General features: G+C 35.2%; 2 protein-coding genes across 3 annotated transcripts in view; one reads left to right on the top strand and one right to left on the bottom strand.

Moving 5' to 3' along the window:
- Positions 1-22,959, top strand: part of LOC120428352 (homeobox protein extradenticle) — a 62,294-nt gene extending 39,335 nt beyond the window's left edge. The window contains exons 3-7 of one of the 2 annotated variants that reach the window (XM_039593354.2): positions 13,076-13,201; positions 13,275-13,455; positions 13,610-13,720; positions 18,757-18,904; positions 18,971-22,959. In XM_039593354.2, coding sequence (XP_039449288.2) covers positions 13,076-13,201; positions 13,275-13,455; positions 13,610-13,720; positions 18,757-18,904; positions 18,971-19,258 — 854 coding nt within the window. In that variant the 3' untranslated portion in view covers positions 19,259-22,959. The remainder of the gene's footprint in view (positions 1-13,075; positions 13,202-13,274; positions 13,456-13,609; positions 13,721-18,756; positions 18,905-18,970) is intronic. The other variant, XM_052709051.1, reaches the window with a different exon arrangement.
- LOC120428354 (raf homolog serine/threonine-protein kinase Raf) overlaps positions 1-26,684 on the bottom strand; it is a 165,973-nt gene that overhangs the window by 94,908 nt on the left and 44,381 nt on the right. The window lies entirely within an intron of this gene.

Raw genomic sequence — 26,684 nt, 5'->3', positions numbered from 1 at the left:
TCGAAAATTGCTTGCCCGTTCTGGAAATTTCTGAAAAGTTGGCATTTGATGTCCCCTAAATCATATCAGAAAAAATAGTGTTTTTTGCTAAACGAGTCACGGCGTGTTTTCTGGGCAACCTTAAGGAGAAAAAATAGTCATCGCCACTGTCAAATGTGTCTTCTAGGAAATTTTCTCAGCTTTCTAAATTCCTTTATTTTTAATTGTAAACTTTATAATAACTACTCTCGAAACTTGCCAAATTATGTTTTTCATGTGTCATTTACTCATCAAAATGTGCAAAATAAGGCAAGAAACAACTTTGGAGAAAATCGCTTAAAAAATTTTAAAATTATGTTTAACAGAGCTTTTTTTAATGTATGGGATTTATTCAAAACTGAAAATCATAAAACCGTCTTAAAAATATTATTTACAAGAATTAATAGATAATTACACAATTTTTGTATACAAATATCACACGTCTGCTCTTATTGAGCTGATACAATCGATTTTTTGCCGGTTTGAGATTTTAAAGTTTATTAATGGATTTTTATGAATAAATATGATACTTCTTAAAGCATACATGAACCAGGAACATGGATCCAAAAGATGATTTAAAATCGAAAATGTACTACCAATTACTGTTGCAAGGTTCAAAAGTCATATTCCCATGTGTATGAAATAACGAAAAAAAATTACTGTTGAAAATGCATTTAAATGTAGGAGTAAAATTAGTGTGTTTTAACTCTGAATGTTGAAAACACTGCCACATGCATTTTTTTGGTTTAAACATAAATAAAATATTATTTAACAGAAAAAATCAAACAAAATATAACAATAAAAAATAAAAGAATTAAGATCAAAAAACTTACAAAATATTTAAACAAAAATCAAAGTATTTTTAAAACGTTTAAAAAAGATAAGATAAGACTTCTATAATATTGTTGATTCCTTGATCATTTCATACAAAATAAAAATTATAAAAATCATTACTCATGAAAAGTTTTTCTCCTGCAGCTCGCCACAGTAATTTATAGTTCAATTTTGAGTATATAACATATTTGGTATCCATGCAATTGATTAATGTTTGGTTAAGAAAATATGATTTTTTTTTTCATAAAAATCTAGTGATATCCTAACTAATCCCAAACTTGTAACAAAAAAATCGGTTTTATCAGCTTAATTTAAGCTAAATCCGAGCATATTCGTAAACAAAAATAATGTTATTATCTTTTAATTTTTGCAAAAAAAAATATTTTTAATACGGTTTTATGATTTTTATTTAAGAACAAATCTCATATATTCAAAAACTCGGTTAAACTTAATTATCAAAATATTTAGCGATTTGCAACCTTCTCCAAAGTTGTTTCTTGCCTTATTTTGCACATTTTGATGAGTAAATGACACATGAAAAACATCATTTGACAAGTTTCCAGAATAGTTATTACAAAGTTTAAAATAAATAATACAGGAATTTAAAACAAAAAACTTAAAAAATAGATATCTCAGAAATTTTCCTATTCATTTCGCCCTTAGAAGCATTGGAAAGCTGAGAAAATTTCCTATAAGACACATTTGACAGTAATGATGACTATTTTTTCTTGAAATGTTTGTTCTAGACAGTGTTGCGTTCCTCACGCGCTCACGCGCTCGTGAGCGCTCACTTTTCGCTCATTCGTGAGGAGGAGCGCTGCGCGAGCTAGCTCACGTTTGCCCGCGCTCACGTTTGCTCCGATTTTTTCAGCTCGCGTTTGCCCCACGCTCGCGCTCGCGCTCATTTTTCGCTCACGGAGCGCTCACTTTGGAAGTATCGCGAATCGTTTTACTTTTTGAGACAGTTTTTTTGTTTTTCAAACTTAGTTAGATTTTGTACTTAAGGCGCAGCATGTCAGTGGAAACAAAGGAAGGGTATGAGCGCGTGAACAAAAAGGACTGTAATCCTTAGAAAAACTTAAAAAACAATGAAATAATTCAAGAAGATTTATGCTGGGGTAAGTTTGATTCTATGTTATATGCTTGGTTGATTAAAATATAAAATTAAACTGTTTTATGTACTTAAACAGTTTGTTGGCTACCATTCCAGCGTGCGGATCAGAATGAGCAACCATTAAACAAAAGTCATACCATTTGATAAATCGTTCAGTGCTTGGAAACGGATGATCATTTTTATTAAGTTAATCTTTCTCATTCTAGAAAATAGGGTAAAATTGTTGAAACATTTATCTTTTTACAAAAAGCCTCCAAATTGCTAGTGTTTGAAATAACCCATTTGAATGAAATAATATAAATTGTCATTGTTACGTTTTAGCACATAAAGGGTGGTTCCTCTTCCGTCAAGAAAATTATATCTAACACTTCCGCTACCAAGCCTCTGAAAATATTCAATTACAGATTCAATTAATGATTTTTTGAATGTGGACATTCTCTAAAATGATCCGAATATGAGGGATGATTATTACTTTTATAAAGCTCACTGCTGTTTTTTATAAAGGTTCAATAAAACAATTTTTTTTTGGTGTTTTTAAAACCACCTTGAGTCAAAACTCCGGATTCTAACAACTTAAAATAAACATTTGTCAATTAATTCAATTTTTTATACATATCAGTGCATCTCTTCACGTCAATGATTTTTCACATTAAGAATGAGTTAGCTCTTTGTTAGCACACTCAAGAGTAAATCATTCTACCCCTTGGCTAATTCTGAATTTAAATAGAACGTATATTTGGGTTCGCCGACTACATCCATTTTATTGCTTACTTTTGTTTGTTTGACCACTTTCTTGTTTGTTTTTGCTGCCTTTGCTGAGATAGTTCTAGAAACTTCGTTTCAAACAGGCAGATGCTTCAACAGGGAAAAACAACTACCTACTTTGGCTCACCAGCTCACGTGAGCGCAAAACGCTCCGGTGAGCGTGGGCGAGCACGAGCTACCTGATAAAAACTCACGCTCCAGCTGGAGCGAGCCCGCTTTCCGTGAGCGCTCGCTCATTCGCAACCCTGGTTCTAGAAAACACGCCGTGGAGTATTAGTGACAAAAAGTGAAATTAAAAATCACCAAAAAAATGTTTTACCGTGTATCATTTTTTTCAGTGTAGTCCATATCCATACCTACAACTTTGCCGAAGACACCAAATCGATCAAAAATTTCCTTCAAAAGATACAGATTTTTGAATTTTCATAAATCTTTTTTGCATGGGCAGCCAAATTTGTATGGAAAATTATATGGGCAAACTTATGATGCAAAATGGCTTCTTTGGGCATACCGAAGGTACCAAAAAAGTTTCAACCGGATTAAAAAATACAAAAAAAAACGAATGACCGAAATCTCAGAGAATTGCTAAGAGGTTCTTGACTAGGATGTTCGGGATATCTGACAAGATTAATTTTGTGAACATTTTTTTCGATGCATTGATAAGCAACGAATAAGAAGAACAATTGCATTGCAAAGCAAGTTACCCTTGTTTGATGCAATTAAGTAAGTAAGTTTAAATCTATTATAATTGTATAATCGTTTTTCATTGTAACTTAGGGTAAACGCATCTCTTTTTGGATCTACCTTGTTGGAGGTGATTCTAGACATCCTTCCGGATCAAATGCAACAATCCAAATCGGTTGAGTTTTAGCCGAGATACAGATGAAGTTGCAATTACAACTTTTTTGACCCCTTACATCTGCCCAGTCACGACGTTCTAGCACGATTCTGGCAGAGTTGTCACAGAGCTAAATATTCTTACAGCATTCTAGCAGAAATGTTCCACCGTTCTAGCAGGATTCTGGCAGAACCAGCTCTGCTAGAATATTTCGTGACTTGGTGGGAAGGGGTATCTTTTATGTCAGAAAAAAGGTGTAATTTTACCTCTTTTCAGGTGTAATGTCACTTTTTCAGTCTAAATTGAGGTAAAATTACATCATAAATGAGGTTATATTTAACCTTGCCAAATTTCAGCTTCCAAATTTACATTATTTTTTACTGTGTGCTTCACGTAAATTTTGACCCCGTTGGTGCTACAAGTGTTAAAAACCATGAAAACTTATTGGTCCATTGCCTCCCAAAACCGCTTAAGGTGCCATTACAATCAACCCTAAAGACACTTCATTTCGCCAATTCGCACAACTCTGTCTGTCTTGGCATCACGTTCAGTCTCTCCAAGCCAGGACAGGAACCCACAATTGGCGCGGATTGCTCCGGCGCGAGCCCACGCATCCTATTGTGGGGACCATTTTAAAAGAAATTATCACCATATTTATTGCATCCATCCATGCCACCCCCAAAACAGCACTCTGACTGTCACTAACTGACTCAATCCGGTCATCCGACGTAGTTGATATTGAAATTTATCAGTTGGTTTGGCCGGCCGGTCGGTCAGTGGGACTCCGACTCGGTGGTTCAATAAAACTCATCGACTTCAAGCCAAGGCACGCTGATATAGTAATAAAAGAAATCAGCTCCAACGCCGGAACAAACCCGAAAATATGAAGACAACAGACGAAAAAAAATGAAAACAATAATCAAATCAAATAATAGAGTAATAAAACTGTGGTAGCATGCGAAAATCACGACGGTGTAGCTCCAGCGGTATCAGGGCTCGTAAAATAATCGTAAAAATATAAAACAAGACGACAACAAGAAGCCCCCGGGAGGGAGGAGGAGCGGGGGGGACAGCTCCTCACTTTGGGGGAAGACCTCCGACAGTCAGTCAGTCAGCCGGTCGTCGGTCTATCAGCTGGGGTGTGGAACTGTGCCGAGTCGTGGAATGAAAATATACTCATCCTACCGTTATATTTTTAGTGCACTCAATTACCGTTCCACGCCCTGGCTAATAATTTTTGGGAGTTTTTTTTTCTTCTTCTGGGGAAAAAATCGTTTACAACTGCTGCCCTGGGTATTACTTTTTTAGGTGGAAAGTTATCAAAATGCAAGAGCAAATAACAAGCATTCCAACACGCAAACTTCATGTTTCCCATTAAGCTGATATCCCTTGGTTGGTGGGGTTCACATATCAATTAATTTGTATTTGCTGGTTTTTATTATCTGAAATCATTTTATTACTACACCTTATAACCATGTGAAAAAATAATGGGATTTCTTGATTTTTCAAATTGTTTGTGTTTGTTTCAATAAGAGCGTCCAATTTCTTGTCCCGGGAATTCCCGGGATTTCCCGTAAAAAAATATTTCCCGTTAATTTCTCGGGAATTCCCGAAAGTCAAGCGGAAGTATACATTATCTTAAATTTTTGAACCCAATTTTTTTAAAGTGCTCTTAAAAAAATTAGAAACTCAATATAATATCAAGATTTATTTCTGATAATATTAATTTCTGAAGCAGCTGGAAATAGACCTTACTTAATGAAAATAAACTATTACAATTCAGGTTTTTCTTAAAGAATATTTGAATATAGAAAATTGAGATTGTTTAAGTTTTTGTTTACCATGATCAAATCAGATTTAAATTGAATTGGTATCATTTTAAATATTTCAAATAGGTTTTTGAATAAAGTATTACTTCAATTCGTTCAACAAATTTTCATTTGTAAAAAAAATATGGAACACTGGTGCAACCAGTGGGTGTTAGAAGGTTTAACATGAAAATAAATGGAAGAGTTGTAGTGGGATGGTATCAATTTATCGTATAATTTGAATCATGCTTTCGTTATATGAAACAACGTTTCAAGTAAAACAAACACGAGAAGTTAGATATTTAAGAAAAAACGAAATGTTATTTGTTATGAAAAACAATTTCTGAACGATTTTATTCGTTCATAACTTAATTTGTCAAACCATACTCCCTCAAACTGGTCACAGAGGCAAGTTTTTTAAGAAATTTTACGATGGTGGAGTATGGATTCTTTTTACTTACTGTCCAAACAGTTTGATGAAAAAATACTTCTCAATAAAAATTACCAGACATCATTTTTTGATTTATTGTGCAATTTGAGCTAATTAAATGAGAAAAAATATACATTTTCTTGTATTAAAGTCGCTATCCTATTCAATTTTGATGCAAAATATGATTCAAAACCAAGATTAGAACAATTTTCAAAAAATTTAGAATTTGCCGGGAATTCCCGGGTTTTCCCAGGAAATTGGTTGAAAATTTCCCGTTTCCCGGGAAATTGGACTGCAAATTCCTCTGAAAATAGCAAAGAAATCGTGTACCTCTTTTTGAAGACACTACATCGATCAGAAAAAATCCTTCAAAAATACAGATTTTCGTATAATATTGATCCTTTCACTGTGACTTGGATTTTGCCCGCAGTTTTCTCTCGCACTTTTGACCGATGAAGAGTGGAAAGGATAAACGTCTATATGAGATTGACATTTTGGGCAAGTTGGTTGCCCATTCTTGTGGGCTACATATTTGTGGGTGTAATATTAGAAAAAAAATGATTGTGGCAAATTGAAAAATACAAATTAAAACGGAAATGGAATTTGAGAAGAATTGCTCTTATATTACATGAAATCTAGGTTACTTTTTCAAAACAACCAATGCGCCATGGGTTTCCTATGTATTTCAAGGCTTCTGTATAGGGCAAAGTAGCTGTATTCGCGTTTTGATTGCACGAACTAAACAATTTTTTTAGAGCGTCCAATTTCCCGGGGTTACAAATTTTCCGAGAAACGGGAAATTTTCATCCAATTTCCCGAGAAATCCAGGGAATTCCCGGGAAATTTTAAATTTATTGAAAATTGTTATGATCTTGGTTTTCATTTATATTATGCAACAAAATTGTATAGGACATCAACATTAATGGTTTAAATAAGTGTGGAGATCAATTAACAGCTTGACTGCATGTAAAAAATCATTCAACTACAAGAAAATGTATTTTGGTATTTTATGATGAGAAATTTAAACTTGCCTCTGTGACCAGTTTATTGAAATGAGAAAAAAAAATATGCAGAAATTATGTTATAAGTGTTGGTTTTACTCCAAACAACCGAATGTTTTCAAATATTTGAAGCAAGCTTTAAATATATTTTTGCATTTCCTGAGAACAAACAATAGAAAGTAATTTTTCAATGATTTTTTTTTGTATTACTATGCAACATGATTTAAATTATACGATAAACACCTGTAGTAGGGTGGGTACGTTTCTCAAAAAGTTCTCGGATCAAGTTTTAGTATGGTTCCCCTTGTAGGGCATGCCCATAGGGACTTTCATGCCAAATATCAGCTCATTTGGTTGTAAACTGGCTGCGCGCATCAGGGTTAAAGTTTACATGGGAATTACTATGAGAAATTGGAACTTTTTGTTCAAACGCTCCTACAGGTCTGGGAAAATCACGCGCCAACTTCTGGTATGGTCAGGCCTATAGGGAATGGTCTGGAGAACACTTTTCCCGAAGAGAGCATATGGATTCGTTGTCCCTAGACCTGGCGCATCGGCAAACAATCCGATGCCTCCGGAATCAACGGTTTTCCCTCAAAAAGCATCAAATTTTCCTTAGCATGCTATGAAAGCTTGATGAACACCGCGACGCCATATGTCAGACAGCTACCACGTGGTTGAAATATTTGCAAAAAAATACAAATTTGCTATGCAAAGATTTTGAATTCGACTAAATAATATCAGGATTACTCGAAATGATCATTTTCTACTTAAAAGAAGGTTTGCAATTAAATATTCCAGCCGTTTCTCACCCACGTGGTAGCTGCCTGACATATGGCGTCGCGGTGTTCATCAAGCTTTCATAGCATGCAAAGGAAAATTTGATGCTTTTTGAGGGAAAACCGTTGATTCCGGAGGCATCGGATTGTTTGCCGATGCGCCAGGCCTAGGGACAACGAATCCATATGCTCTCTTCGGGAAAAGTGTTCTCCAGACCATTCCCTATAGGCCTGACCATACCAGAAGTTGGCGCGTGATTTTCCCAGACCTGTAGGAGCGTTTGAACAAAAAGTTCCAATTTCCCATAGTAATTCCCATGTAAACTTTAACCCTGATGCGCGCAGCCAGTTTACAACCAAATGAGCTGATATTTGGCATGAAAGTCCCTATGGGCATGCCCTACAAGGGGAACCATACTAAAACTTGATCCGAGAACTTTTTGAAAAACGTACCCACCCTAACCTGTAGTTGCACCAGAGCTCCATAATTCTTTTGCTTCAAATTGTATTTCTTTAGTACCGTCAGTGGGGGTGACTATGGGTCAAAAAACGGTACACCTCTCGTATTTTCTTAATAACAAAAACAATTTAAATAACATGGAAAATCTTTCAACGTAGATTCGTTCTTAGATAGTTTACTAACATTTTCCCAAAAAATGGTGGATTTTGATGAACACTACCTTAAATGCCAATTGTTTGAAAATTAACCCAATCTCACCGCTTAGAGGGGGTGTCAATAGGTCAAATGAAACTAAAATGATTCTCAAATACAACGATATGGTAACAACAAGTCATGCAACAGTGTTTCTTGTTCGAGGGAATCGTATTAACACGCTACAATGTATGAAGTGGAGATTTTCAAACATTTGGGTAGTTTTCGAGCAATTCTTACAAAAATATTAGAGAAATGATTTTTCGAGAGGTCATTTTTGGCCAAAAACGTACCCCAACTTTAGACATCTGCCAAAATAACAGGATTTGTTCTAGGAATGAGATTTTTTCAGCGAAGTCATCTTAAGATGTCCCCTACACAACCCTTTCAAAAGAATTCATTTTCATTGAGAAGAACCTGAGAAATGGTAAAATCCGTAAAAAATCACTTTGACCCAATCTCACCCCCCAGACCCAATGTCACCCCCACTGACGGTACTAGGTATTTGACCAATTGAATTAATTCTTTTTGCAAAAAATCGATTTTCATCTCATTTGATCATGGTAAACAAAAACGTAAAAAAATCTCAATTTTAATTTGGAGGTAAGGAGTTAATATTGTTTTGATGAAATAATATCAATATGTTAAAAGCATACCAAATTGTAATAATTTGATACTCATTAAGCAAGATCTATTTCCAGTTGCTTCAAAATTTAATATTATCAGACATAATTCAGATATCATAGTTTCTGATAATCTTATTAATTATATATAAACCAAACAATACATTTAATTGAACAAAATCATGTTGAGTTTGTTCATTTATTATTTTTTCAGTGCATTTTCAAAAAATAGTTCCAAAAACATAAGAAAATGAATACTTCCGCTTGAATTTCGAGAATTCCCGGGAAATTTACAAATTTGATGTTATTTTTGGAGTGTTCGAAATCTTTTTTTTTTTTCTTGCGTACATGCTTTTTATGTACACGTTTTCTCATACAATATTACATGCTTTTTCTCGCAAAGGTGATGCATATGCTTTTGCATGCGATTTTACCATCGGATTTTTTGCTGTGTATAAGGCGAAAAGCAAGTAGGTAAAACAAAATAAATGCTCACAAAAGAAAATAAAAACAAAGGAAAAGTGCAAAGTAGAATGCAATTTTTGGTAAGACCCGATTGATAAACTAAGGGTTAATAGCAGAGGCGACTCGTCCACCTGTTCAACCTGTTCATTGAACAGGTAGCCGATTTCAAGCGGATAATTATTTTATTTAAGTACCACGGTGCTTTTTAAATTAGCAACATACAATAATTGTTCATTACAATTTTTGTTTGAATATACGTTAACAAAATCAACGCCCTATGTTCAGCAGCGCTACATGCACCGAAAAAGCTTTGGCCCGCCACCCTTTACTCTTTACCTCTCTTTACAACCCACCAATACTAAAGCGAGCCAGCCTAGCGGGCCACGCGCAAATGCTGGTCGCGTACAACACCGACCCCCTGAACGTCGGGGAAAAAATCTCCATATAGAAAAAAATCAACACATGTAAAGAGTTTCCTATTCATACGCAGCGGCGGTACCGATGTGTTGGTAAATCTGGTTCAACCTGAGAGCGTGAACTGACAGCATTTTTTGGAGAGAGCGAAATGCCACCCCCAGGCCCCAGCCGACTTAGCTCGCTCAGCTCTCCAGGGAGCTGCTTGCAAAAGGTAAACAAGCCAGCGCGTTGACAGCACGTTGAGAGCATGAATAAATGAGAGAGCGCGAGAGCACCACAGATATTGCTCTATATTTGGCGCACTTTTAGGCATCAGGCTGTTTTGCGCAGACTGGTGATGGCTTGTTTTAAAACTGGAATGTTCAACTGCGTGCGTTGAACCTCTTCGATTTTCTTGGTTACTAGTGGATTCTTGCTCTATTGGAAAGTGATATAATGTTAAGTTAAGATAGTGTGATTGATAGATTAAATTGAAACAATTGAAACAAAAAAGTACTGTGCTTTTTCCAGGATCGGGACACATGAGAAGAATTATGACAGTAGATTCAACCATGATCGCTATTTTATTTTTCGGATGGTTCTATTTAAAGCGGATGCAGTCCTAAAAAAGTTAAAGATTTGTTGCCATTAAATGCTCCAAAAACGACTGTGTTTATTCAGACTGTAGTCCCGGTTCACTCTACACCCAAAGGAAAAATATATCTCAAAATCTGCAACATTGGATTTGCTGCAGAAAATGTCATATTTTATAACATTTTTTGCAGCAAGCCCGTAGATCATTTTTGCCCGCGTGTAAAAATTTCAGCGATCTGCAGTTCTCACCAACACATATAAAGCTGGCCCGTCCCCGAGCAACACTCCAAAGAGAAGCATATGTTGGTGCTCTTTCACTCACTTTTCATTAAGCGTCAAGAACGTAATCAAGAAGATGGTGGTTCAATCCTCGTTCTGCTACGTGTTTTTTGTGAAATATGTACAACCAAAAAGCCGTCGGTAATGTCGATAATTGTCGGTAACGAGCAAAAATGTCATACACCTATATCGCAAAAAATGCATGAGGACAGATTTCATGCAGATTCTGATATACTTTCATGCCGCCATGCATCACAATCATGCGACTGCCAGTTGGGTGTAGTTGAATATATTATAATCATATATTGTAGCATGAATTTGTTCTGAAAACTTTTTTTCATTGATGTTAAAAACAAATATTTTAGTTATCTCGGATTCATGTCAATATAGTTTTGTTTTTAACATCAAAAGCCCTTCTTTTTATTCGGAATTTGAATTCCAGAACCATGAGGACATAACAGTGAGTAAATTAAATTCTCTAAAAATTTGGCAAAGGATCAAAAGCGATACCACCTGGTTCTAATAAGTATAGAGTAAAATGACAATTTAATTTTTAAATAGTAACCAAGTTAGGTCAATCTTTGTTGGGCTTGAAAAAGCCCAACAAACAGTTTTTTTTTGTTAAGGATGTGGTTTTTTTTTCTAACATCCTGATGAATAGTTTTAAAATTCAGTATAATATCCAACAACTTCAGTTGAATTTCGATAAGGATAGCAGTGCTTGCTCTGTTTTTCCACATTCCCCACGCTAATGATTAAGTCTTAAAAATACATTTTAACGAGATAAAAAACATAATTTTAATTAATTATTTGCATAAACCGAAAATTATAATAGTATAAAAATAATAAAACGTAAAACTAAAAGCCATTGGAAAGAAAAAAGCTTTAAAAACATTTTTTAACTTTGAACAGGTACTTCTTTCGGGCACGAGTCGCCTCTGGTTAATAGGGTTACTCCGGTAGGGGGAGCTCGAGTTTGCTAGATGATTATTTGAATTTTATTACCCCAAGCCTTTCGAGCCGCCACCGAGTGTTCTTTATCAGAAGCGAAAGATAATGGTTTATTTTAGAAGAAGCAAGCTAAGTATCATCATGCTAGACTGTTTATTTGTCAACAGCGTCGAGCTCTGGTATATAAGGTAATGTATTGGAATGGCGGCAGCAAGTATTTTATCTTGGTACAAAGCTGTGCCGGTTTGGCTAATCAGTTCCGGAAGAGTTATCTAAATATTAGACCGACTATAGGTGAGGTTTATTGGTCGGTTTAATGATATCAAATTACAGCATTTCTGGAGAAGATAAACAAGAATAAATAAACTTTAAACTATTAAATAATTTTGACACAATCTTACTCCAGTCGCCACCATTTCCAAATGGATACGTGCCCCCATCATCAAACGAAACAGTCGTTAACAGATATTGTTACGACTATGTTTGTTTAAATATCAATTTTTTCGGTCCATCAACACTTGTTGCGTACAACTTTCGTCCAGGAAGGCGCCAACTCTTGCAAATATCGCCCAAGTTGGTGGGCATTCCAGAGGCAACGAGGGGGACACAAGCGCCCATTCAAATATCATAACACATAATAACGCAGTTATTACCATATCATTTCCCCGAAAGAAGCAAAAAAAAGGCGAAATCCAACCCAGGAAAGACACTAGCCGCCACCGCCGCCGCCGACGACCTTAGCAATTTCCCATTACATGCGTGGAAATCGGCAGACAGGAGCGCATCCAAAAACCACACACCCAGCAAAAAAGACACTAAACCGCGCGCCAGAAAAAGACCAGTCGGGCAACTAAAGGCAGGGGCAGAAACAGATTTTATAGGATTTTTACGACTAATAAAGCAAATAGTTATGGCACAATTTGAGAAACCCAGGTCCTCCTTCCCAGGGGGTTGGTGGATTTGGTGGAAATGGGATTTTGGCCGATAGCGGGGTGTGGTGGTGGAGGAAAGGTGGCCACGCACGCACAGTTCATTCAGATTCCACAATTGGGTATCGCGGGTGATCGAAATTGGCATGTTTAGTGTCCATATTTTGATGGTTGGACAGGATATGGAGTTGGACTTTTGATGAACTGGAATAGTTTGTACCTGTTGTACATGCGAATTTGGCCAAAATGGATTTTGACACTGATCCAAATTCAACAAATTTGTTTTAAACTGACTTTTTGTATTTTTATTATCTTACATTGTTCTTTGTCATACTAGTCATGTCTGTTACATAACCTTCTGCACCTTAACAAAGTTTTTTTTTAATTATTATTTGTTTTTTCGGATGTAACGTATTTTTAGAAAGCGGCAAATATTATTCAGAGTTTATGTCTGAAGTAATTAAATATTCAAAATACAATTTTTTAAAATACCATAAATTTGGGAAGAAAGTTTAACCCACCAGCAGTTTTTTTTTAAATAAAATAAATTAAACTAAATATAATTAAATTTTCTATTTCTCTCTCTTTCCTCTTTTCAGTCCTGTCGCTCCGCAACACCCAGGAGGAGGAGCCCCCAGATCCGCAGCTGATGCGCCTGGACAACATGCTGATCGCGGAGGGCGTGGCCGGACCGGAGAAGGGCGGTGGTGCAGGTTCGTCATCCGGTAAACCGGCGTTTCCCCGTGCAACTCGCCACTTAATCGTAACCTACTATTTTGTTCATCTCTTCCCCAACAGACTTCCTGTCCCAGTCCGACCTGACCGGGGGCCAGGACAACGCGATCGAACACTCCGACTACCGGGCCAAGCTGGCACAGATCCGCCAAATCTACCACCAGGAGCTGGAGAAGTACGAGCAGGCCTGCAGCGAGTTCACCACGCACGTCATGAATCTGCTGCGCGAGCAGAGCCGCACCAGGTGGGTGTCCGTCCAAGAACACACGAGTGTCATAAGTGTCTACGCGTCGTCGTCTGATTGGTTTGATTGACCACAGCGCGAACGGCAGACAGTGTGTGGGGCCAACAATTGTTGCAATTGATCGTTATTTTTCTGTTTCTTTTTCCCTCTCTAGACCCATCACACCGAAGGAGATCGAGCGAATGGTACAAATTATTCACCGGAAATTCAGCTCCATCCAGATGCAGCTCAAGCAGTCCACTTGCGAAGCTGTTATGATCTTGAGGTAAGCGCTTGGAAGTGGGTTTGGAGTGTTGGGCGGTACCGACGGGGGAGACTAGACTAACTTGCCAGACATTGCAGTTAATGATCAACAGATGTAGTGGATTAATTGAATAAATCTTCCAAGGTGTTACCTTAAACGAAAAACGTTATTTTAATCAAATCTTTAACGATTCAGTAGCTTTTCAAATAAATAAAAGCGATTAAATAAAACTAGTTAATCGAAAATTCTTATATATTTTTCGTTTTTGTGCTATCACAGACGTTTCACAAGATAGCACAAATGTAACGATCTAATCTAATCTTATCTAATCGAACACAAGCGCAGCCAGTCCGAAGAAAGCATCCGGGAAGAACTTATGGTTAGATTACGCCTCAAGTTCTTTCTTGTATTACACTCACTAAAGCGGCCCGGCCTACTGCGTTGCATTAACCGCAAGAGACAGATTCTATGAACGGAACCCACATTTCATGGAATCATCAGGGGAAGAAGAAGAAGTGAGGACATACCGTACCAACCACTTCGAGTTATTTATAGAATATGGTGTGTAGTGTGTGTAGGAGAATCGTTGGGAAAGGGATTGTTGTATTATATAGTAAATGACCTTGTGACATTATTTCACCACTACGGATTAATTCGCTCAAGGGGTGTCAACCAGGAAGGTGCTGTGTCCTATCCCTCGCCTAGACCAGACCAAAATCCATGATAAAGCTGTCAGACCAAATCTGTCAGACCAAGACTGTCAGACCAAAGAGCAAAAAGTAAACAATCTTGGTCTTCGACGTAGGTGCACACAAATCAAGAAAAGAAAATTTGAAAAAGAATTTTATTTTTTTAATTCAATGACTGGTTTTGGACTGCAAAATTGAATAAACGTCAGAAAATGATTAAACCGTGCGGCGGCCTGTACACCGACAATGACAATGACAATGACAATGAAATAAACAGTTAAAAGCCTTATTCTTCAACTTTAATTTTGGATCGGTTTACACCTGAACAATCTTGAAATTATTTATACGGATTTGTGATTCATCTCTTTCCATCATTCCCTTGGTGTCAACCCCTCGGTGGCCGAGTGGCTAGAGCATCTGACTACCAATCCAAAGGTGTGAGTTCGAATCCCACCTGATTCCATGCGTTTTTTGTTCATATTCGAAGTTCAATTATAGTCGAATAATTTCAAGGAGACCAGTCGGGAATCGAACCCGGAACCTTCCGCTTATGAGGCGGGAGCCGTAGCCATTAAGCCACGGGCCGGTCTCACAAGATTGCACAAATGTAACGATTTACGAAAATTCTTGTTTTAAATGACAATCGTCTCCGTTGATTAGATTTTGAATAGTATTTCTAGATTATCAATCTACAATTATGGAATTTCTTTCCGTTGGACATTTTTTTAACCATACCGTACTTGATAATCCGAAGTTTCAAATATTCTAAGTTCGAATGCAAATTCGAGTTCAACGATCTCAAATCAGTTAAATTCGACAGGGAACAATTCTAGATACTTTTTCGCCGCCATATTGGTCGCCATCTTGGACTACACGTAATCAACAAACAGGGGAACAGCATGTAACGTTGGCTAATCAGCACTTTGACGTTCACGTCAGCTTCTAAAAAGCGTGTTCAACTGAAATCAAGTAATAAATAGCTTTAAATTAAAAAGCTAACCCGAGCAGGTGGAAATTACTGGAAAAGTTCAAGTTCTGTAATTGATTTATTTTTTTAACATCCAAATTTACTGTTGTAATAACACAACATTATAACAAAGAATTGTTCAAAAAATATCTCATTCTGTTATCAAAAATTATTACAAGAAAATCCGATAGCAGAGACAAAAATATTCCCGATAACTCTTTGGCAATGGGAAACAACTTATTTTCATATTGTTTTCTAATTATTAGCTTATTATAAAATTTTCATATTTGCTTGGTTCCAGTTAAATATTCCAGTTTCCAAAAAAAGTGTTCACGTGGTTTATAGATGGTCCCAAAACTGTTGATAGAAACTTGCTTGCTCACTTCCTCGTAAGCTATTCATCACTCGTTTTCAGTTGAAAACACTTTTTATGAGCAGTAATTAAACGGCAAAGTGCTGGTATGACAACATCAGAGGCACGATGGAGTTAGATGCTGTTTGCCTATTTCCAAATGCTGCATAAAACCAGTGAATATTGGCTTACAAATTTTGTTGAACTTTTGAAAAATGTAAAATTTAACAGAGAACAGGCAAAACATTTAAATGAGCAAATAATCAGACTTGAAAAAAATGTGTGAAAGTATCCAAAGTTCTGGCAATATAAAAAAAATCATAAATACATTCCTTGCAAGGTATATCAATAATTAAAAAAAAATCAACTTCAAAATTTTTCATTTTTTTACTATAAAAGTCGACATTTTATCGCCAAAATTGACAAAATTGGTCAAAATTTTCCTATAGTTCTAGCCATATTAAGAAAAAATAATAATAACAAATTGGGTTGTATACACTTAGAAACTTTTCATATAAATTGTTGATTCCCTAAGGAGATATCAATAATTTAAAAAAATAATTTTAATTTAGTTCATTTTTTTGTAAAAGTTTTGGTTCCATAGTTATTATCATATTAAGCTAGATACAAAATAATAGCAAATTGAGTAATGGAAAATTTGCAAATGTTTTCCCATAGCTAAAATAAAATTCAACTATTGAAAATAATAGTGAAGAAACGAAAAACCTGACTCTTAACATGCAAAACACATAAGAGTCTTCTCAAAGTAGAATTTTTTACACTGTTTCTGTATCTGTCGCTGTATTTTGCATGCAAATAATCAAAATGTGGCAGGAAATTTTCAACTTTTCGAAATGATTTTTTTATTTTCGTAAAAAACGAAAAAATACAGAAATATAAATAAAATATAAAGCTATTTTTCCATAGAAACATGCATGTTTGTTTGAACTGCACGATTTTTTTCAAATTTAGCAATTTTGTAAAACAAATATTTTCAACAAGAATTTGATTTTATAAAATCAAGTACTTTCTAAAAAGAAACATGATTAATGATTCAAAATATCTTTCAATTTATTATGTCCAAATAAGCCAGTCTGTATCTTTACATTGGTTTCTCCATACAAATAGATATTGTTGATCAACTGGGTGTCTTCGGCAGTGTCTATCAAGAGCATTCAGAAAAAAACACCGTTTAAAAAAAACCTTTTAAAATTAATGTTTTATCACAAAACATCGATTTAACAAATTCGGAGCTTCTGGCACGGTACACTGAAATAAAAAAAAAAAAAGTACCAAATTCCTAAATTCTAGGAATTTTGTCTCCTTTCCTTATTTAGTAATCGGGTTTTTTGGATTACTTAATAAGAAAAAGAAAAAAAAGAATTTAGGAATTTGGTACTTTTTTTTATTTCAGTGTATGTACACGCATCCTTCCTCCCCATTTGATTCTGTGAAATGTGATCCGTTTACAGAATCCTCTCTGCGGCTAATACAACGCATTTGTTCTAAATAATCAATAGGCCGTTGGAAATACAAAGGATCGACAATATTTCTAAGTTTTGAATAACTTAGCGACATCTCGATAGGGGAAACCCATAAACTTATTATGGATATTTACACTCGCTTTAGTTAGCTCTATACCAACGACAACAACGCTTTACGTGCTGCTCAGCATTTATATCAGGGGTGACCAAAGTATGGCCCGCGGGCCAAACGTGGCCCGCGAAGTGATTTTTTGTGGCCCGCGGACCAATTTTGAATGATCATGTAAAATGGCTCGTTAATTGAAAATAAACCGTGATTGTATACTTCTCAAAATCAAGGGTTATTTTAACTTATTTTTTTTTAATTTTATATAAATTTTCATGAATCTTTCTAATTTAAAACAATTTCACACGTTACAATATGAATAAAATTAGTAAATATCAAAATATTCAATAAACATTTTTGGAAATGTATATGAAATGTTTAAATTTGACTGAAGTAAAAAAAATGTAATCATGCTTAAAAAATAAGTATTTTATATTAATTAAGCAGTCTTAATGACCCTTTTTATGGACTGAGCCATTAACTTATTTAGCACTAAGAAATCTTCCATCTCGGGGTTTGAACTACTGACAGTTGGATAACGAATCTGATTGGCTACCATCTCATTCAGGCAGACTAAATGTTAAAATCAGAGGAATAAGACTGTTGCAAATATTTTTCAAAGCCTTTTTCAATCCAACTCTTCTCCGGCTCGAAAAATCAGAGACAAAAATATTTTTTCAGGCAAACATACAAATTTCAATTGAAAATAATGTGCAATCAGCTGAAATCAATTTAAAATTCATACCTCTGCGTTTATTTTCAGTTTGAGCATGTTCGGGTTTACTAAAAAATATCTAGAAATCTAGAGCGAAAGAAAATTCGCTTAAATTTTTATTTTCGTCCAATCTTACACCTTTTGAAAATAATACATTTTCTATTTTTTTTCATTGCAAAGTTGTTTAGGTATTTGAAAAATACAAAAAAAAAGCAATAAAACTGATGGAAAACTGTCTTTTATTTTTTAAATAACGAAAATCTAGATTTTTTTGAAAAGGTCCTATAAACTATTGTGTTTCATATGTTTATAAGACCTAATAAAAAAAAAAGTCTGGAAATGTTCAAAAAGTAACAACAAATTCTCAAAATTTCAATTAATAGATGTAGTTTTTTGCCTTTTAAGTTAAAATGAAGTTATTTTTTTTTTTTAAATAACCTTTTTTATACATTTGGCCCACAAGCTCATTCCCAGTCAAATCAATCCGAATTCTGAAACAGAATCTAATTAGAATCGTACACAAATTCCGTTTCAAACGCAACAACCGGTTCGAACACGGAATCGGTTGTTGCGTTTGAAACGGAATTTGTATCCGATTCTAATTAGATTCCGTTTCAGAATTCGCATTGAGTTAACTGGATTTGAGCTTCAAATTTGGCCCGGCATCCAAAAACTTTGAGCACCCCTGATTTATATTCATCCCGGGTCCACCCAAATCTTATCAAAAACAACGTTTCCTTCCAGATCCCGCTTCCTGGACGCCCGGCGAAAGCGACGCAACTTCAGCAAGCAGGCCTCAGAAATCCTGAACGAGTACTTCTACAGCCACCTAAGCAACCCGTACCCGTCCGAGGAGGCCAAGGAGGAGCTGGCCAGAAAGTGTGGCATAACCGTAAGGCGAAGACTACTTGAATGGCGAACTTTTTCAACTAAATTGATGCGTTTTTTTCTTCTACAGGTCTCCCAAGTGTCCAACTGGTTCGGCAACAAGCGCATCCGCTACAAGAAGAACATCGGCAAGGCCCAGGAAGAGGCGAACCTGTACGCGGCCAAGAAGGCGGCCGGCGCCTCACCGTACTCGATGGGCGGCCCGCCGAGTGGTGCGGCCACGCCGATGATGTCGCCGGCGCCCGCCCAGGACTCGATGGGCTACTCGCTCGGTTCGGGCGGGTACGACCAGCAGCAGGCGTACGACGGCAGCATGGGCTACGACCCGATGGGTGGCCACCAGGATCTCAGTCCTTGAGAGTCCGCAGAGTACTAGAGAGCGAGAGCGAGAGCGCGCGCGCAAGTTAGCAATGTGTGGAAGCTGAGCCGAGAGAGCGAGCGAGCGAGCGAGTGAGCCGACAACAACTAGAAACCTATACGAGACCCTTCCCTCTCCACCCTTTTAGAATGCCAGAAAATGAGAGAAAACAAACAGGCAAAACTTACACGCCAGATGATGTAGGAAACGGGAAATCTGTTTGCAGTGAAGTAATTTTACTTTTGTTGGCGCGTTTGTTTCGGTTCAACACACACACACTTAATTTCTCGTTATGGGTACACAAAACGGTTTAGTTTTTAGAGAAAAAAAACACGGATGATTATTTAATAAAATAATTTAAATTTTAGCGAAAGCACTATTTACAAGCGAGTGAGTGAAAGAAGTAGATGTAGCATTTGCCACTGAGATCAAGTAGAAATCGCACAACACACTTTTCGTAAGGAGTAGACATCCCTTCTCTCACGCGCGCCTCAACTTCGTACGTGTTAGTGAAATTTTTAAATCGTAAATCAACGCTGCAATAAGTACACTTTCTATACTTTAGTTATTTATGTTACGAGTGCGCGCACATCATTATAAACATCCGTAGAACGCTTCCAGAGATGGGGCGATCTCGATCGATTTGTTTATTTGGATTTTTCGGTGGAAACAAATCACTGTCCGCTTTCCGAAGGGCGCGAGCGCGCGAATCAATCTCGATGAAATTGTTTGTTCCTTTGCTCCCAGACTGAAACAGAAACACTGTGTTGCGCGCTTTTGATTTGTGTAACAATTTTAAACTTGCAAATAAGCTAAGGTTGTTAATCGATACCATTGTCGTAGTTTTCTTGAATTTTGACTAAATTTTTCTTCCTTTGACATTTTCACTGCATTTTTTTTTTAATTGGAGCTGATTTGTTTTAATTCGAAATATTTATTTAGTAGTTATCGTTGCAAAATTGACATGCATAGTGAAACTTCTCTAAATTTTTAGTTATTAAAAACTGTAAATCAAACATTATTTTTTAATTATTAAATTGAGCAAAACCAATCACTGTTGTTATCGATTGACAATGATTTTAAAAAAAATGAATTTTTCATTAGAAAATCTGTGGCGAATATCAACTTCTTGAAATTGTCTTAAATGAAAATTCAGACAAATTTATTTTTTTTTTTTCATTTTTGAGGATAATAACATATTTTGTGGAAATTTAAGTGCTTCGTCAAAAAATCAAGCATTAAAATATTATATCAAAACATGGGCAGAATTTGCCTTCGTTTGACAAACACATAACATATTCAGAAAATTTGATAATGTCCCTAAAATTACCGTATTTTGCGAGAATTTCGATACTGCACATACATTTTTCATTCAATGCAAATATATAAGAATTTCTCTTCGTTTGGTACTTCTATTGCTAATTTTGAAAACTCAAATATTTTTTAATACGATTGTAAATTGCTATAATTTGAACAAAAATATCAATGTTGTGAAAATTGTCAACCATTCCATTGCAAACTTTAAAAAATTGAATATTTAAAAAAAATCTTCTTTTTAGACAATTTAATATTTTGTACGAAACCAATCAATTTTGTAATTTAAAAAATATTGATATTTTGCAAAAATAACGCAGATTTTGCCTCCGTTTTTAAAACATCAGCGCTTTGTGCAAACTCTACGCAAAATATGCTTTTATTTGACACTCACATCAAAATCTTCAAATAGCGGTTATGTTATCGTTAACAACCTTGGTTTGTAGCAGATTTTTCCCCAATTTGACCTGCATACTACCTACAAACAGAAAATAAAACATACACACACACATGAATAAGAGAGAGTAAGTGAACGCAAGCAAGCAAAACAAAGTTAAGGATACTTCAATTCTACCGATAGTAAATAATTTAACACAAGAAACAAACAAAACTATTGTGTATACCATTAGGTGATAGGAAAAACAACAAAAACAAAACGATAACTACAGTAGTAGGCCATGATTGAAAACGCATAAAACGCTCACAGCGGAGAAGACCCTATTCTGAGCTAACTAAACCCTAGTTGGCCATGAGAAACAATTGAAAATGAAAAAGAGAGCGCGAGCAAGCCACACTCAAATAATATACGTAAATTGTATTAAACACAGTTTCCTTTTTTCTAACAAAGTAAAAAGGGAAAGTAAAAAAACAAACAAGCAAAAGCTATTTTTAGAGTAGACGCGTTTGGAGCATTTTCATTTCTTCCATCTAATGACGACAAAACCAGTCTTAAAGAAAAGCAAAAAAAACTGTAGGCAAATAGAAAGCATACTCTTCAACTCACATTAAAGAAAAAGAAAACACGAACACACACACAAGTATACAATTTTCATAGTTTTTAAACTTTTAAAAACGATCAAAAGAGAAGAAAATTCGAAACCCAGTTATACGATTCGCTATACCAAAATTTAGCCCTGCCCCCGCCAGGAAGGATTTGTACTTAATGTTAAAGAAAAGAAGAAAAAAAAAACAATTGAAACAACAACAAATAAAACCTAGCAACCCTGTCAAACTAAACAAACACAACCTTGCAAGCAGTTTGCGTGACTGTGTGCGTGGCAGCACGCCATGAAACGCACACCGAAACGCAGCAAAGCCCAAGCAAACAAAAGAAGGAAAACAATATTGACAATATGTGCAAGCAGAACGAAGGCCGCCTGGCAACACTGGAAGACGCAAAAAAACAACGCAAACGTCACGGCCACACCCCCAACAACCCAAAATTGTGTGACATTTTAAGAGAATGCGAGTTGATGAAACAAAAAATTAAGCGAACAAATCATTTGTATACGATATAATAATAAAAAAAACCTATTAATTAATGAAAAAGTTTGAAAATATACTATTTAAAAAATATGAATTATGGACAAACAAAAACTATTTTCCAATCATTTTACTAGAAAATTTCAGTTTGGAACAGAAAAAAAATCAAGAGCGAAAAATAAAAAGTAATATCTAGTGGCTTTTACCCGTTAAGATAATACTTAAACAAAAAAAAAACCAACAACCAGAGTGAAGCGCGTTTCCTTCAAGTGTTTGGTATTCTGTTTCAACCTTGACCGGTTGCCCCGAAATTCTGGCAGCACTGCAAACTACGGCAGCGGAAAACATCGGCGAAATGAAGCGAAACTCAGGAAGACCAACGAATTTCGGGTTCCCGGCAAGCTCACACAACCACAGTCGGTCACACGTATTGTCGTATTATGATTTTCGATTACTTATTGGTTCGTGTTTTGTTCGTTCATTAATCTTTTCTGAGTTGGTGGGATTGTTGTGCTTTTGTTTGTTTCAATTGTTATCGTTTTGAATACTTTGCTTACTTTTGGTATCATTTTCATTCACTTTAAATCTCCCTAAAACTATTACAAACTTCCACTCTTGACCGCAATGAGAGCATTTAAGTTTGGGGTACAGTTTTGTGTTTTGTTCAACAACACTCGCAACCACACACACTCACAAGCAGTACAGCGAAACAAATCCGTATTGAAGGAAATAATTATGAAGAAGAAAACTATGAAAAGTAAAAAAACAAAAACTCTTGAGAAGAATTGAGGAAATGAAAAAACGAAAGTATGTATACGAAAACGATTTAAAAATCTATTAAATCTATTAAATTTAAATTTTATGTGTACTTAATTATAATAACTGAGAAGAAGAAGAAAAAAACACACACAAAAATAACAAATGAGAAGGAGGAGAAAAAGGAAAGTGAAAAAACTACATTAATAATTAACATTAGTAAAGATATGAAGTAATATGATGAAATATAAGAAAAAAGTACATAAACTGATTGTGTTTTATTTTAAGCCTAAACGATTCCGAATCGCCCAAATGAGAGCAAATATCAAAGTAGAAGGCTTTGGGAGCGTCCAATATCCCGCCCGGAAAAAAAAACCGGAAATTCCCGGGATTTCTCGTAAAAAAACCGTAGAGATTTGGGAGGGAATGTTTTTGTTGTTCACTAGTGGCAAAAGTGCAGGGAACCCATGCGACTTTGAAAAGTGAACGGAATATTTTTGGGAAGTTTGGAATGGGTATTAGAGGGTCAAATATAAAAAATGAACTGATTGTGGAATGGTGTTAATTTACAGCATAATTTAAATCATGTTATAAAAATTATGTGGCAGAATTAACCTATAAAAAATCATCGAAAAACTACTTTGTATTGTCTGAGAGGTGTACAAAAGTTGCAAACATATTTTAAAAACTTGCTTCAAACATTTGAAAACATCACAGTTGTTTGAAGTGAAACGAACGCGAGAAGTTAGATTTTAAATGAATAACTGTAAAAAGCTTTACTATTTTGTTTAAGAGGCCAAAACCACTATGGGACCATCCATAAACCACGTGGACACTTTAGGGGGGGGGGGGGGGGGGGGGTATGGCGATTGTCCACGATCCATACAAAAAAGATTTTTTTTGTATGGGCAATTGTCCACGAAGGGGGGGGGGGGGGGTAATAGATTCCCAAAAAAGTGTCCACGTGGTTTATGGATGGTCCCTATGTGTTGTTTTAGAAAAATTATTTGTCAGAAAAATAAATCTGCATGTTTTTTTTTTCTTCATTTCACCTTTGTGACTTTGTGCCAAACCACACTCTCTGAAACTGGTCACAGATGCAAGTTCGAAATATTTTTTTATGATTGTGGAGTATGAATTTATTTAACTCACTGTCCAAACACTTTGATAAAAATACTTCTCATGCGTAAAAATACTTCTCAATAAATAATACCAAAGACATTTTTTTATTCATTGTACGATTGAAATTAGAAGAATTATGATGAAAAATTATGTATGATTTTTACAAGCAGTCATGCTTTTGCTTGTTTTTCCCACTTATATCAATATTTTGTTGCAAAATATTAATCAAAGCCAAAACCAGAACAATTTTCAATAAATTTAAAATTTCAACAACTTATTTTAATAAAAAACTTTGTCCTCGCATTCCCTACGTCCTTCTATACATATTGGGGGTTGTATTTTGAGAAAAGATTTTCTGATCGATTTGATGTCTTCGGTAAAGTTGTAGGTTATGAGTTGGTCTAAAACATGAAACAAAGAAAATTATCTATTTTAAGACCATTTCAAATGCTTGATTTTCAAAATTTTTCTATTTATTTTATTAAATTTATTTCACAAAAGTTTCAAACATTTTAAATCGGACCGAGTGTCAGTTGAAAATAACAAGCTAATCAGGTAACACTAAGAGCTGAAGCTGTATCTCAAAAAATTATTGCACGATTTTCAAAGTTCCAGAGAGAAAAGTAAAGGATATTTTCTCAGCTTTTCAAAAATATTTTTCCCGGAGGTGCTCTTTTTCAAAGAATATGTTTTGAATACAAAAAAAATTTTAAAAAATCTTAAAAGTGATTAAAATTAGAACGATACATTTTAACAGAAAAATTGAATAGTACCTTTCGATAACAAATTCGAATTGCTTGGAAAAAATATTTTCAGTGTTTTTTTACATTTATAAAAAAAAACAAAAATTTAAAAAAAAAAGTTAAGTATTACAGATGGGCATACAACTTTTGGTAATAATAAGTTTTTTTTTTTTTTTAAAAAAAACGGATTTTTTCCGTGTGCCTATTTTTTTCGAAACATAATAATCATCACTTTGCTGAAGACCCCTTTTTCAATCAGAACACACCTTCTTAAGATACAATATTTTATACATTTACATACCCATTTTTTATGAATAGCCTCCAAAATGGTAGGAAAAAAATTGTAGGGAAAAAATGACTTCTTTTGACAAAGGGAATGCAGGACCAAACTTTTATGCAAATCCAAAAAATAAAAATTGAAAAGCGCGTAACCGTCCAAACATTGTTGAATAAAATTTAATTGGTTTAGTTTTTAAAATAAAAGAGGTCAATAACCGGAAAATGTACAGAGAAAACTTCAAATCGTTGTTGTCGTGCTATCTTGTCGCAGGTGCATTTCAACCCTGAGATATAAAAATAATTAAAACCGGAAAATTCCGTGCATTGTTGTCACTTTTCATATGAAAGAAGTTTCAATGTTCCCAGTCACGAAATATTCTAGCAGAGTTGATTCTGCCAGAATCCTGCGAGAACGGTGAAACATTTTTGCTAGAATGCTGTAAGAATATCCAGCTATGTGAGAACTCTGCTAGAACGCCGTGACTGACGTGCTATCTTAACACATCCCGAAAATTGATGTAGGTGCGACAAAGGGCAAAGGGATTTCAGGTCAGAACGCGTTTGACACTAGTACGAGCTCGACTACCGTAAACATTTTTAATCATAACTCGGGACTCCAGCAACCAAATTCAAATGGTCACCTAAACGAATCGTGATTGATATTGTTTACATTACCTGCTCTAGTTATTGTTCATTCAAGGTCATGCATCAAAACGCGGCAAGATAGCACAACAGCGTCGAAATGTTATCAATTTGTTATTACAATATCAAAATAAGTTATTTCCAGTGCATTTCTCTATATAGTTTGCAATTTCACTTGTTTCACTTGTTGAGCGAGAATCATTTGAAAAAATAATCTACTTAGTTTACAAGTAGCCACTACGGAAAAATTGTGAAAACCGCGAAAAAGCCTGGAATTCGATTCTAGCGGGAGAAAAACTCAGGAATGGACAGAAAAAAAAACATTTTGTGTTGAGAAGAATTAAAACATAATTTCTTAAACAAACTTTACATATGTTTTTTCCATATAAGTTTTCAAACAACTTGAGAATTTTTTTGGTATTATTTGTTAGACTCTAGCTACCTGACTTAGGATATTTTTCCTTTAAAGTACTTTAATTTTTATTCTTATTTTTTGAACATCTTCAGCCAACAAGCTTTAACAATTTTGATTTTTTAATGTTTTGAATGTATAAATCTGTTTAATTTTGTGTTTTTGCCTTCCTCACGTTACTGAGGAAAGGCTATAAAATCACTCGAAAAATGAACTTTTCAATTAGACCTCCTATCTTCATGTATACCTATCGACTCAGAATCAAATTCTGAGCAAATGTCTGTGTGTGTGGTGGGATATTGATCAAAAAATTGTCACTCGATTATCTCGACATTGGCTGAACCGTTTGTCCGTTTTGGCGTCATTCGATCCGTCTTGGGGTCTCATAAGTCGCTATTAAAAATTATGCAGTTTAGTTAAGTACTTCAAAAGTTATGCTAAAAAAACCATTTTAACAAAAGTCCGGAAGATTGTAAAAAGGGGTGTGTTTTTGTAAGAAAACCCGTCATGCTATACATTTTCAGAAAGGAATTTAAAAGACCTTTCCAACGCGTCCAAGACATTGAAGATCTGACAAATCTATCAAAAGTTATAAGCACTTAAGTGTTATTTATACGCTTTATGGATTTTTGATATCACCCTTTAAATGTGAGGAAGGCGCCTAAGTAACGTATTT

This window comes from Culex pipiens, chromosome 2 (assembly GCF_016801865.2).
Source record: "Culex pipiens pallens isolate TS chromosome 2, TS_CPP_V2, whole genome shotgun sequence".
Classification (NCBI taxonomy): Eukaryota; Metazoa; Arthropoda; class Insecta; order Diptera; family Culicidae; genus Culex; species Culex pipiens.
The sequence above is the reverse complement of the archived record's forward strand: the minus strand, read 5'-3'. Positions and strand labels throughout refer to the sequence as shown.